The sequence below is a fragment of the Penaeus monodon genome, chromosome 1, assembly GCF_015228065.2.
Source record: "Penaeus monodon isolate SGIC_2016 chromosome 1, NSTDA_Pmon_1, whole genome shotgun sequence".
Lineage (NCBI taxonomy): Eukaryota > Metazoa > Arthropoda > Malacostraca > Decapoda > Penaeidae > Penaeus > Penaeus monodon.
Genome location: NC_051386.1, coordinates 59,242,930 through 59,257,929, shown reverse-complemented (window position 1 = coordinate 59,257,929; position 15,000 = coordinate 59,242,930). Strand labels below are relative to the sequence as shown.

At 36.6% G+C, this 15,000-nt stretch overlaps 2 protein-coding genes across 2 annotated transcripts in view; both read right to left on the bottom strand.

Moving 5' to 3' along the window:
• LOC119574760 overlaps positions 1-1,721 on the bottom strand; it is a 4,851-nt gene extending 3,130 nt beyond the window's left edge. Inside the window, exon 1 of the mRNA XM_037922126.1 lies at positions 1,617-1,721. The gene's annotated coding sequence lies outside the window, so the exon portion shown is untranslated. The remainder of the gene's footprint in view (positions 1-1,616) is intronic.
• Positions 1,722-5,453: 3,732 nt separating this feature from the next.
• On the bottom strand, positions 5,454-13,926 carry LOC119574744 (ribonuclease H1-like). The gene is made up of 6 exons (XM_037922125.1): positions 13,737-13,926; positions 10,479-10,630; positions 9,674-9,887; positions 9,265-9,356; positions 7,883-8,055; positions 5,454-7,646 (listed from the first exon to the last, which is right to left on the bottom strand). The coding sequence occupies exons 1-6, from the start codon at positions 13,787-13,789 to the stop codon at positions 7,554-7,556; spliced, it is 777 nt and encodes a 258-aa protein (XP_037778053.1). The 5' UTR covers positions 13,790-13,926; the 3' UTR covers positions 5,454-7,553.
• Between the last annotated feature and the right edge of the window lie 1,074 nt (positions 13,927-15,000).

Below are 15,000 nucleotides of genomic sequence, written 5' to 3'. Positions count from 1 at the left end.
ATATATATAATATATATGCATGTACGTATAATGTTATTTTTATATACCATATATATATATATATAATATATATATATATATATATAATATATATATATACATATATATATTTCATACATACTACTATTATCTATCTATACCCCAACACACACACACACACACACACACACACACCACACACAACACACCACACAACACACACACAACACACACCACACACACACACACACAAAAATATATATAATATAATTATAATATATATATATAAATATATATATATAATATAATATATATATATGCATGTATGTATATATGTGTATATATATACATCTATATATAATATATTATAATATATTATTATAATATATATTATATATATATATACATCTACATATCTATTATATATATATATATATATATAATATATAATTATATCTATTATTATATATATACATATATATATATATCTATATTCTTTTATATATTTATATATATCTATATACATATATTATACATACACATATATATATTATATATATATATATATATATATCATATATATACTATATATTTTCTTATATATATATATATATAGATATAATATATATTATTTATTATATATATAATATTATTATATATATATATATATATATTTGTGTGTGTGTGTGTGTAAAGAGAGGGGGAGAAGAAAGAAAAAGAGACAGGAAATAAAAAGAGCGAGACATAAAGAGAGAACGTAAACTTAAATCCATCTACTCAGAACGAGGATGTTATGTCAATTAAACCTTTTGTCTCACTCGTTTTCTCTTTCCATTTCGATCATAGTTGTGACGCGAATGACTCGTAATATCTATTTCTTTTCTGACATTCTATCATGTCATTATCCTCGTTTGTCGCTCGTTTATAGTGATTGATTGATACGCGGTTCCAGTGATCACCTCACGTGGAATCATTTCACTCAAGATTCAGAAGTTGCCTTTGTCAGTAAATAAACAAATGTCAACAATAATCTTGTCAATAAATAAATAATTACCCAATAGAGGTAAGGGCGGTTTTATTACTACTGAGTCGTGGTAGTCAATGATTCAAGGGATAAGTTGTTGAATAAAGGAGGGACAATGCTATCCTTGTGCTTTGTTTTGTAGAATTCTTTGCTTGATGAACGATATAATCTCGCCTGTTATCAGTTCCAAGGACATTGACTGCAGGCGATGTTTTAACCTGCCTTATCTACGAACCCGAAATAACAGCAAAGATATTAAACAGAATTAGATGGCAAGGTGATTTGTATTGTAATATTTTTTCACAAACTTATTTCCTTGTACACGTTCGAAATCGCCGCGTCATCATGATATTTAGAAATCATTCCATACCAAAAAAAGGGGTGAAAATGCGTTATTCTTTACTGCAGTCTATCTATCTATCTGTGTATAATGGCATTTATATATGTGTTGTGTGCGGTTTGTCATTTGTGTGTATATTATGTACGTATGTATGTTTTTAAGTATGTTTACCATGTATGTACGTCTGTCCGTTTGTAAGTTTATATATATGTATGTATCTATACTCTACACATAATCAAACACTAACATATAATTAGTTATCACTGCACTTACTATTGAGAACGTTAATAAGAAGATTCCCTCTCCAGTCTCCCCAGAAGTGAATGACAACTGATACAAGGCAAGAAACGTCACTAGTTAAAAGGACAGCGATCTTATCCTTGACAGACTTAACCATGGCATTGGCATTTAACTAAAGCGTGTTCCAAAGCTATTCCTTAAAGCATCAAAAGCTTTATCGCTCGTGAGAAATGTGTTGATGTCTCTCCCCCACCCCTCTCCTTTCTTTGTTATTTTTAGTGAAACACACGACATATTTATTTGGGTATATTATTTTATCTTTGCCTTCCTAGAGAACACTGGCTGTGGGCTATCATCGAAGTTCTGAAATACCCACATCAAACTGCGCCTGGGTTATAAGTGCAATGTTATCTAATCAAGTTAAAACAAGGTGTTTGCAGCTGCGGTGATAAACAGGAGAGAGAGTGTAGAGTTCAAAATGTCCTCTTCAGTATCGACTAGTGTACCGGTAACTGTTATGGAAGTGGGAGAGAGAGAGAGTAGGAGAGAGGGTGGGAGAGGGAGAGGGTCGTAGAGGGAGGGGGTGGGAGAGGGAAAGAGTGGGAGAGGGAGAGGGTGGGAGAGGGAGAGGATGGGAGAGGGAGAGAGTGGGAGAGGGGGAGGATGGGAGAGGGAGGGGGTGGGAGAGGGAGGGGGTGGGGAGAGGGAGAGAGTGGGAGAGGGGGAGGGTGGGAGAGGGAGAGTAGGAGGGTGGGAGAGGGAGAGGGTGGGAGAGGGAGAGGGTGGGAGAGGGAGAGAGAGAGGGTGGGAGAGGGAGAGCGAGAGCATAGGAGAGGGAGACGTGGATACGTGGTCTTTACGCCTCACATACCAGAAAAGCCATGTGTGTCTTCTCTTATAATAACTCCCCTGTCCTCAGCCGACCCCAACAGGTCTACAGCCGTGACAGTTGATAAAGTGACCTTAGAACACGCTAATCCCACCCTTATTGCTTGTTATTCTTCTGTCTCTGTGTACAATTATGTGTTGTTTATACTCAAAATGTTCGTCAGAAAATGCTTATTCTGAATCACTAAATATGTTATCGCTATCTCTATCGATATTCGAATGATTTTATGTTTTGTGAATACTCAGCAATTTTGTCTCCTCATCACGAACCTTTTTTAGTCTTGTAAACACCATAACTCTCATATTACACATAACCGTATATAAGGCACCCTTGTTCCTTCACCACGAAACCACCATGTGTGACCATATGTATCGGATTTTTTTATTCATTCAAATTCTTTCATGTTTTTCATTATGATATGTTTCAAAACGATGTTTGTTCATAGAAATTTCTGAGCAGTTAACACAGACGACTCGCAACCTGCCGGCAGGCTAGATCCCTCCCCAGGCAAATCTCTGCTTTGCCCATCCTATCGCAGAAATAAAGTTGTGAACCAGCGACAACTTTAACTCTACACAGGGTGGGGGAGGGAGAGGGTGAGAGAGGGAGAGGGTGAGTGAGGGAGAGGGTGGGGGAGAGGGGAGAGAGGGGGAGGGTGAGAGAGGGAGAGGGTGGGAGAGGGAGACAGTGGGGGTGGGGGTGGGGAGAGAGAGAGAAGGCGGGAGGAGGAGGGTGGGAGAAGGAGACGGTGGGGGTGGAAGAGGGAGAGAGAGAGAGAGAGAAAGAAAGAGAAAGAGAAAGAGAGAGAGAGAGAGAGAGAGAGAGAGAGAGAGAGAGAGAGAGAGAGAGAGAGAGAGAGAGAGAGAGAGAGAGAGAGAGAGAGAGAGAGAGAGAGAGGAGAGAGAGAGAGAGAGAGAGAGAGAGAGAGAGGAGGAAGAGAGAGGAGAGAGAGAAGAGAGAGAGAGAGAGGAGAGAGAGAAGAGAGAGAGAAGAGAGAGAGAGGGAGGAGAGAGAAAGAGAGGGAGAGAGAGAGAGAGAGAGAGAGAGAGAGAGGAGAGAGAGAGAGAGAGAGAGAGAGAGAGAGAGAGAGAGAGAGAGAGAGAGAGAGAGAGAGAGAGAGAGAGAGAGAGAGAGAGAGAGAGAGACAGAGAGAGAGAGGAGGGGAGGGGATTTGCAGATAATACATCTCCTTTCACTTGTTGCCCAGTATTAGGACAGCATCCACATCTCGTTACTTGAATGAGATTTTAATTAACATTCCTTTAAAAGCTTTGCAAATTCTAAAATTCTAATTAGGAAATTTTTCTAGAACAAGATTGATCTACCTATTTTGAAAAAAAATACAAAAACTTGGCTAATATTATGTGATTAAGTAGTGAAAGACGTTTTTCTGCAATTTTCGCCTAAAGTTATATTCCATTTACCAGTTTTTTTCATTCTGATGTAAGATGAGCGTGTTGTGTTTGCTGTTAAGATTTACTGTACAAACGAGATGAGCACCTTTTGCTCACATGGAATATGAATGCGGGCTCGATGTCAATTGTTTATTATCTTTATCATTATCATTATTACTACATCATGATCATGATGATGATGATGATGATGATCATCATCATCCTTCCTCCTCCTCAAAGCAAGTACACTGCATTGGTGTAATTAGAACGTCAGTTTATGTACAGTTAATATTTATAGGACTATCAGTCATAGACGAGGGAGGTAGGAGGGGAAGAGGAAAGGAAAGGGGAGAGGGAGAAGAGGAGGGGAAGGGGGCTTAAAGAGAAAAGGGAGACAGAGAAGGGGAATTGGAGGGAACTTTAAGAGGAAAGGAGGATGGGTAAAAGGAAAGGAAGGGGGAAGGGAGAAGGGAATCAGAGAAAACAGAAGGATGGGAGAGGGATTAAGGGGATAAGAGTGATAAGAGGAGGAAGAGGAGGCGGTATATATAGGGTTTAAAATGGGAGGAAAGGAGTGAATCTAAGGAAGATTTGGGAGAGAAGAAATGGTATAAAGGGGAAAGGGAGAGGGAGAGAGAGGAAGAGGGAAAGAAAAAGGAGAGAGGAGGCAAAAGGGAGGAGGAGGACAACAACAATGAAAGGAGAAAGGAATACCTATTATTTTTTTGTTCCATGGAATTTCCACGAGTCCAGCTAGTAATAAATAATAATAATAATGACAATGACAATAATACAAATAATAATAATAGTATCTTCTGTCTACAGATATATATTCATAACTGTGTTGCCTTTGCATAAGCTTGCCTAATATGTGGTTTAAAAAATAAAACTAAACAAATTAAAAATCAAATAATTATCGATAATATAAGAAAAAATAATCAAATATCCTTACAATAAAAGCAATGGGGAAATGTATCATAATCAAACAAATAATTATATTTCTATAACAACTGTGAAAACATTTACACTCAAACTCACATCACACAGTTGCAGCTGAACTTGCACTTATTCACACACACACACACACACACACGGACACGGACACAGACACACACGGACACGGACACAGACACACACACACACACACGCGCACACACACACACACATGCACACGCACTCACTGATTCACACATGCAAACACATATGCGCATGCACACACACACATGCACACGCACACGCACTCACTGATTCACACATGCAAACACACACTCATGGATGCATGCACACATTCACCTCACACACACACACACACACACACAACCACACACACACACACCACACCACACCACACACACACGCACGCACACGCACTCACTGATTCACACATGCAAACACACTCTTGGATGCATGCACACATTCACTCATAGACACACACACGCACTCACTGATTCACACATGCAAACACACACTCATGGATGCATGCATACATTCACTCACAGACACACACACACAGAAAATAAACATTAAACATTATATGGTCACAAAAGGTTAATGAATATGCAGCATATGAGGACATAAAAGTTAGTATGTTTTACTTTTTTTTAATAGAGATAAGGAACAGATCTTTTGCCCTCTGGGATGGAACAACACACAGGTTAAAGTTAACTCAGGAAAACACTCCAGAGGTACAATTTTTGTACAGGAACATAAAAATACACAAAACTTTGAAAATAAAAATATGGTTAAGATCCTTATTTGTTCATCAGTTAAGAAAATAAATGCTAAATAACAATACTGTGTTAATTAAAGCAATAAAGAGGTAGCTTTTGCAAAAATTCTATACGAAACATTTTGTTTATTCTGCATAAAGCAAATAGTTTGTTAGCTAAAATTAAATAAATGGAGTATAACAGTATGACACTATGGGGCACAAAAATGCATATTTGGTAAGTACATACAGTATGTTATTTATCATTTGCATGCATCAACACACAAAACCATCACCAATACCTGCAAACATTAATAGAAGAATGGCTACCATACATGACACTGCTTATACTCATCTTCCTATATCTATTAGGTTAATACAGCCTTCTGCAATTTCCCTTTTTATTGCCAACAGATTACATAAATTAAATAAAACATGAAAAATAAAATCAACCTTTGGAAAATAGCCTTCGTTTATCAGTCACTCCCCAGCTGTCAAAAAGAATACACAGACAACACACTATTCATATCATGTGATTAACTTTCCAAACAAACATGACTAATACAAACAGTGTAACATAAACATGGCATTAAACACACATACAGAGCAAATGATCTCATGAACTAATCAAGAATAAAGAGTATTCTTAATACAATCTTGGAATAACATTTCTTGCTTTATCATCCGTAAAAAAATGAAAGCTACAAATTACTAATGAAAGAATGCTTAGTAGATATTTCAATGAAAATACGAATAATTTCCCTTAAATGAATAATTTTTTTATGCAGTTCATGGTGCTCCACAATAGCTTGGTGATCTACCAAGATTCACAGACAATTCTCTTTAATAGTGAAATAAATACACTCTGATATTTAACTTTTTTTTAAAGTAAAAAAATCCTAACTATCCTTAATTTCAAAGCTACATTTTGAAAGGTAACTTATCATCCTTTAAAGTATATACTAAGTAATACATTGCACATTGTGGTCATTAAATTTGAGAAAAATATCTTTCCTTTACAAAACAGTAAATAAATAAAAGTATAATAAAAAAAATCTGCCACCAAACAGCATGAATTTTCTGCTATTTCTCAGTTACTATATAAAATATGCAAGGTGAAATATGGGAAATGAGACAGAAGATAATGATGTAGAAGGAAGAGGAAATACAGTAAGAGATGGAAATGAAGAAAAAAAAAAGGACAATAAAAGAAGAAAATGATGAAAAAAGACAATAAAGAAGAAGAAACAGGAGAGAATACAGAGATAACTTTATTCATAACTCCTCATTGTTTTTAGGTCATCAACTTTACCAGACCACAAGATTTTTTTCCCTCTAATTCATTTCATACTTTCTTAAGGACAATATATAATAATATATAAAACTAGAACTATTTCTGGAAGAATAGACCATCTGTTCTTAATATTAAATGTCCTTCCACCTTGCATTTAAAGCTTATTTTCTGGAGGCTAATTAAATGCCAAGACAATAATGGAGTAGCACCAATAACATCGCTGGCAGTGTTCACAACCTAAGTTGCTTTCGCACACCCTTCACTTATCCAGATCTCGCGCAGGCAGAAATCGAGTCACATCTGACAAGGTGGTAACTGGAGTAAATTCATTCCATCACCCAGTGACACTTTTATTTTTTCGGAGATCGGCATCTGGATAAATTCAAGGGTGAGGAATTGCATACAGATATTCAGACATGAAGGCATAATGAGATACTTATGAATGAAGCAAAATGCAGTGGAAAATCTGACATTTTATCATTGTATTTTTTTTTTTTTTTAATGATTTAGCTTTCTTCCAAGCAAGAGATACTTCAAAACACCATCTTTATAAACCTCTTTCTTCCACTGCACTATGGATAGTGAGATAACAGAGATAAATGATGTTAATAAGAAAAAAACTGCAATAAGTGATGAACTGTAAAACATCACAAAATTTTGAACCCTTTATCATGGAATAATTGTATTAGGCATCAGCTTCGTACTGCTTAGCGCCGACCTTGGCCAGCTTCCTAGCCTCATCATTACCGACAATTCCTGATTTTGCCTTCACATGGATCTGCAAAAAATAGAGTAGTAATACACGTTACTGAAACATTCCTTCTGCTATATCTTTTTTTTTCTTCCTAGCGTTTGGAATGTACCTGTCATCAAATCTGGTTATGAATATCCTCTTAAAATTGAGTTATTACAATAAGCTGCAAAAACATAAATGATTATCCAGTCTAGCATGTGTTTAATAACTCCTTCTAAGATCTTACAATAGTATGAGAAACCCAACTTATCTTTACTCACCCATTTCACAGCGAGTCCTTCCGTAGCCTTATCCAGTTCGATCAGTTCTTCCTTGTTCTTCACGGACTCTCCGTCGCTCTTCTTCCAGTCCTTCTTTTTCCAGTTCTTCAGCCACGAGGTCATGCAGTTGATCATGAACTGTGAGTCAGTGTGGACTGCCACCTTGTCGTAACCTTTTGGAAATTCAAATGCAATATTTTACTTTTGGGGAATGTGGAGTTAAATCTATGCAGTTAATCCTGTAATTACTTATCAATAATGAATAAATATATGCTAGAGACTATAGTGTATATATATATTGCAAACAAGTAGAAAACAATACAATGATTTTCTGCCATGGTCTATTTGCGATCATTGACAAATTTTCAGTCTGTGAGAGTATGCAATGTTGTTTCTAACATGAATTTGTGACATATTTTACTGTCTACTCTTTACTTTAACAAAACACACCTTTATACACCACGTACTTTAGAATATCTCATTACCTATAACAAGCCCCAATACCTCTGCTTTACTCTGCCATGTACAATTTGATGGTGGAGGTCAGTAACTCTCCTCTCATTAAGTGTTACAGATGTATGTTAACTTATACTTGACAGTCAAGTTTTAATACCAAGCCTGGGAATAAGAAATGCTTTATGTAGCTTCAACTATGTTCTTCACCATATATAAAAAATCCTCTTGTTAAGTGAAGTCACTCATCCTAATCATACTTTTGTAAATAAAACACTTGGCAGTGCATGACCTCACTAAAGGCTACTGTGAGGGTAAGCTACCCACACTTTTCCTAAATCAGTAGTTTAGGAGGTCCATCCATATCAGGTTAACATTATGTTTTGACTTTTCTATACTTTGCTCATAACTACTGCAACTTAAATCATCTAATTAATTCCATATCATAACTAACAAACTCTCCCTAATACTATACGATGCACATCAACTACAAGCTCCCTACCATATATATATATATCTCATAGCTATCATGTTAAACCTAGTGTGGGTTAGCTATTCTGCTTTCATGAGATACCTCTGTATAAATGTTATTGATGAAAATGGAGGGTATGTTATCAAGATGCTAACTATCACAAAAGAAAAGTATATACAATTTGTGGAATAAATCTGAGCAGGTCACACAAGATCTGATAAAACAAATCTCAAATGCTAAAGAAAAAAGAAAAGAAAAGAAAGGAAAAAGAAAGAAAGAAAGAAAAATTCAGTTCAATGAAATAATTTCACAATAAAATATTTATGAAAATCTACTGTCATGGAAGGAAGGAAGGAAGGAAGGAAGAAAGAAGTGAAAGTTATACATCACCAACAAAAAAGTTGAAAAGTAAAATTTAAAAATCTTGCACATTATCTGACCTGCAAATGACACTTACCAGCAGCTTTAGCAGTTATGAGTGCATGAGTGGCTGCCTGAATGTCGGCTGCGTTGTTGGAGGCTTTCCCCTTCAAAGGCACGGACACATTCCTGAAGCATGATTTGCCTTAGCTTATTAATGTGACCATGGGCCCTCATAAATCTATTCTTGTTATCATTATCCCACCTAGAATATTACATGATTATCAGGACCTCATTAAAATCAGTGTCACTACTTTTATAAATATTCTATTACATCTTATGCATACATGTATTCACACATGTGCACACGCACACATGCACGAACGCATGCACGCACACACACACAATGAAATACTGCATTTTTATGCCAATAGAAACAGCTATATTAGCATTACACTGTTTTTTACAAGGTGCCTGTTGAGCCATCATAAAACAAAAGTTTTTACCGCTCATGATCCTCTGCAAAGAAGACACCGCAGCCAGACTTCTGCCCACTCTTTCCATGGAACTCGCACACTCCAACAGAATAAACAACAAGGTAGCCTTCGTCATCTAAAGATAAGCCATCCTCGGTTTTCTTTTCTCCTTCGTCCACATGCAATTTCTTCTCTCCTTGGCCTTCCTCTTCTTCCTCATCATCATCTCGTTTTCTTTTCCCTTCTGTGAAGAGAACTTTTTTGAGACTTTTTTTTTGTTCAGAATAAAGGAACTGTTGAAATGCTTCAAGAAAATCAATATTCATTTAGACATTCTGGTTTCAATGTAAAAACAATTCCACTACAGAAATAATTATTGATTTTTCTCTTAATCACCCACTTGCATTAGAATAGATTACTATGGAAAAGAGAAGCAAATAATATTGTATCACTGGATGTTCCACTTGCATAGCACTGAATAATAAACCTTGTACATCTTAATTCACTCCCTCCAGGCAGCACACTTGTTACCCCATGCTGAGAATGCCTGATTTGCTGGGGACATGTATGTTGTAACCTCAGTAACATGTAATTCTTCTACTATGCACACTTTCTATCATGGTGGCTGGATGATTTTTAGGGGGATTTTAACCCAAAAATATCATTAAGGCCTCTTGAGATCATATACATCTACATTAGAGACACAAACGAATGCATATACGCCTTATAAATGTGCATGACGGTTGCCTACATACTGCTACGTTTACATGCTACCAAGACTTTAGGCCAAGGAGCGCTAAGCTAAGAAACACAAACCCTTATAACACGGTCTTACCAACTTGGGAGTCCCCTGATGCCTTCTCACGGCGGTCTACCACTGGCTTGTTGAGAGCATTTTCCCTGACAAATTCTTCAGCTTCATCTTTGGTATCGAACTTCTTGTAACGAGCTGCCGTATAGCCATTAATCTGAGCTTGGGCATCAGGCCTGAAATGAAATTCAGTTTTAATTTCTTGGTAGATCTTGCCAGATACTAATCCTACATTCATTCTCAGTATCAAAGAAACAGTATGTAAAAAAATCATAATAATCATACTTTTTTTAATGACCTGTCATCCAAATACTTCAATTGATAAACTTACTTCAGTTTTAATTCATCTATGATTTCCTAAACTTATATCCTTACATTATTTCCCAAAAGTGATTTATGTGACTTTACTCCAGAAACTGTTAGGAAAATACTGACACATAAAATTTTGCAAATTATGTCTGTAAATTTTTTTTTTATTGAAGGTCAAAAATAAAATGAAAAAGAATATGTCAGTTTGATGAGTATATCAACAGAAAGGAGAGAGCTAGAAGAAGTTAAACTGTGACGACTATCTTCTATTCTCTACTTTTCTTTGATGACTTGAGAAGAAACCAATAAAAATGTCTCCTGATGATATAATTCAAACATCCTTACATAATAGAAAGATAACTGACAGACAATAATCAATAAAATGAACTGAAGACAAGAAATTAAGTATACTACACATGTTTCCCATTTTCTTTCATGTTCTATCCAACCAAAATAGACTGTGCCTGCCAAGAATGTACCTGAGAAGGTCAAAAGGGAGATGATTCATGCATGTTTTGAGAGTAATCAAGGCAACAATGTCCTGAAGTGTGGTGCAATGTATACAATTAGGTCAATACTTTTAAGATTATAAAGGAATAGGCTATCCAATATATGACATACCATTTTCAAGTGACACTGAAAATAACAATATTTTGACAAACATAATCATTTAGATTTTTGGAAAAAAAATATGCTACTGCCTTCTTGTGCACTAAATATAATGGTATAATGAAGAAGTTCTAATAAGAGAGTTGCTAAAATGTTTTACTCTAATACATAAAGGGGAAGCGAATGATAAGCTGACGTGCATGGTATGTACGTACATGCCATGCCCAATGTGAGTTTACTTTATTAATTGTTTTTACACATAGATGGCTACACTTGTACTAAGTCACCAATGAGCCAGTTACGAGTAATGCCTGTTTACCCTTTTCCTTGAAAATATTTTATTTTATCTTATGTGGCTATTATTAATGTCAATAAAATTATAGTAATTATAATGTCTATAATAAAAATAACACCATCGTTATACATAGCAATAGTAAAAAATTTTTTTTCCTGCAAATTCAAGGAAAAGTGAAATCAAGTAAGGTCACAAGGTCTACTAATTGACTATTTTGTGGCTTAGCACGTGCAGAGCCATCTATGTGTAGAGACACTTCACGAAAAAATAAAAAATGAGCACAGCATTTTCCTGGCAACAATTATTTAATGGGACTGACAGTAAAGTAGTAGTATATAACTGTTAATATGGAAAAATGCTGAGGCAAATATCTGTAATGAATATACAAAGAAGACTGTAATCAAGAAACAAGGAGCTACTGGTTCTTTATAATGATAATATCTGTGGTTGGTTTAAGCATTATTATTATTATATATATATATATTTTTTTATTGGGCAGCATGAAGTAGAAGTGCATACATGCTAGCATATATGCATGCACAGACATCAGAATAGTATCCATTTACTATTCTTTCTTCATAAGAGAGCTGTTTACTAATAAAGTGTCAAAAATTAAAGGTAATGTGGTGATAAGTGGTCAGTCAGATTCCATAGGTGGCACATGCCACCCCCTGGCCACACCCCTGAACTGACCACTTGCACATGGTTACTCATCAAATTCTAATGTAAATACTGGTACATGATAACTTTATTATTATTTCTTATTTACCAATACAAACTTATAAACTTATTGGTCATTATGGTTAGTAGTTAACTCTTCTAGATACTTCTCTCCACAAGACATGAAATTTCTATGATCATACAACCATAATAAGGTTTAAGCAAAGCCTGCCCTTGACTTTTCTCATATTCTTTTATTAGTTATTTTGCATAAAGCCCTCCTTCTACAATTTTCTGTGTGTGTATTTTATTTTACATATTGCGCTATTATATGTTTTGTAATAATCGCCTTCAATGGTTGTCGTAAATATACGATTGGTTTCAGAAAAATTGATTTTGACTAATTTCAAAGGGGAATGTCTGCACTTAGTATTAATGGCAGAACAAATACCGGAGATATAAATGAAATGGAGAAATTAATGGTTGAAGTAAACTAACTTATAACAGATTCACATTTTGCTGCTTAACCCGTATCTGCCAGGCCATGCCTACAGCTGTCATAATAAACCAACTGATCATGCTGGGTACAGCTTCAGACAACGCATTAGAGCGAGTTGAGCGGAAAGTTCTGCAACATGTAGTGGACTCCCTGGGCCATACAGCAGGATGGTTGTCAGAAGTCTCCGCAGTCAGTGATGCCGAGAGATTTCTGCTACCATCATATTCTACTAGTACTAGAGGTTTAATAGTAGATTTTGCTTTAGCAACAAAGATTAAGAGTTATTTATTCAGAATACCGTTGAGCATCCAATCACGACTACACGCTGCACATTTACCATAGCGTGACTTTGGACAACTGTCATGGATTTGCAGGGCCAGATCTTTCCAGGGCAACATATGAATTAAATTTTATTTTTTTTCATCTAACCCTAGCAGAGTCAACCATACATCACATCAGGAGCAATAAAAGGATGGATAAACTAACACTGTTATTAGCCTAGCAACTACTTCTAATTTCACCCACCTACATATTGAAAATTCATAAAAAAAAGACACTCAAAAATTAAAATAACTCAACCAAACGACTCTCTGAGCTGTCAGCTTCAACTTTCACACAAGGCCCGCGCCTGTCATTGCAACTATGGCATAATAATTGGTCGTAAATACATTCGCATTTCCGCCACTGCCATTCCACAGACGGCAATTAGCTCGACTTCTCAGTGCCAAAAGAGCCGTGCCAATGCCGCTGCATTCACCCTCTTACAGTGCCACGTCAACATATGCTGAAAGGCTGAGCCGGAACCCCAGCTTCCGCCTTCAAAATGAACCCCAACCTCCACTGCCATTCTCACCCGCATTAAATACACCCACACACATAAAAAAAACCCTCCAGATATCGCAGTTCTCACCATGAAGTGTACACTCCTGGGCTGTGTCCCCTGGCAACAGCGTAGAACGGCATCTCGGGAAGGTACTAGAGGCGTTGTGCGAGCCGGTGCCGGTGGAGACTCGTGCTAAAACGTGTGTCGGGGACGGAATTTCTCTTTCGTGAATCATGCCACAGGTTGGGCGATGATGTCACCACGCCCAACCCCCGCTGGGACGCGCCTTTGTTTTCGTTCTTCTAGCGCGAAGTCGGATTCGCGTCGTTCCCTTAGGCTTTAGTCTTCGGACTTATCGCGGTCGCCGAGGGATGTTTTATATGGATTTTGAATGTTGTTCATGTAGATATAATATAATATAGCCATTTCAGCGCGATAAGTTATACAATAAGATGTATCTATAACTTGTAAGTCGTATAATATGACATTAATATATCCTAAAAGTTCTCCTGTCAACAGTTCCGTGTTCGAAAGTGTCCGTTGGTACAAGATTAACATAATGACGTCTGCATAAATATGCTTTATGATGAATGTATATATTTGGCATATAAAACCGCCTAATTATATTTCATGAATACTCTGAAAAGCATACGTTAGTGAAAAAAAATCAGATATCGAAAAAGAGAATTGGAAACCCAGACTAACAGCAGTTAATTTTTGTTCTAATTCTTTCTTTTGCAGAAAACGGAAGTCATGTCATCTTTTATTACGTATAACACTGTTCTCCTTAAGAAACAGAGAATTATTCTGGAAATACAAGAACCGCATCTTCTCTTTCCAAATAATGGACAAAACCTATTAGTGTCACGATGAATTCCAACAATGTGTTTAGCTCACGCACGCATTCGGACGTGGGGAAAGTTAAGCCTCAAGGATGATGTCATTTGCATATGGAACGTTAAGATGAATGACGTCATTCTCTCTAATATTTCTTCTTTTCCTGATGGGCAGAGGAAGAGGGGTATTTTGAAATTGGGAAGGATGTACAGTCAAATAACTAGATATGGATGGAAATAACGAGATATTCACATATATTCACGTATGCAAACACACACACACAAGCTCACACACAAATGCACTTACCTGCAAATATTTATACACATGTTCACACACACACACAAACACACACGCACACACATGCATACACACACACACACACACACACACACACACACACACACGCACGCACGTACGCACACAAACACACACATACGCACACACATTCACGTACACAAACACACACATACAACACACACACACACACACACACATGCGCATACGCACGCACGCG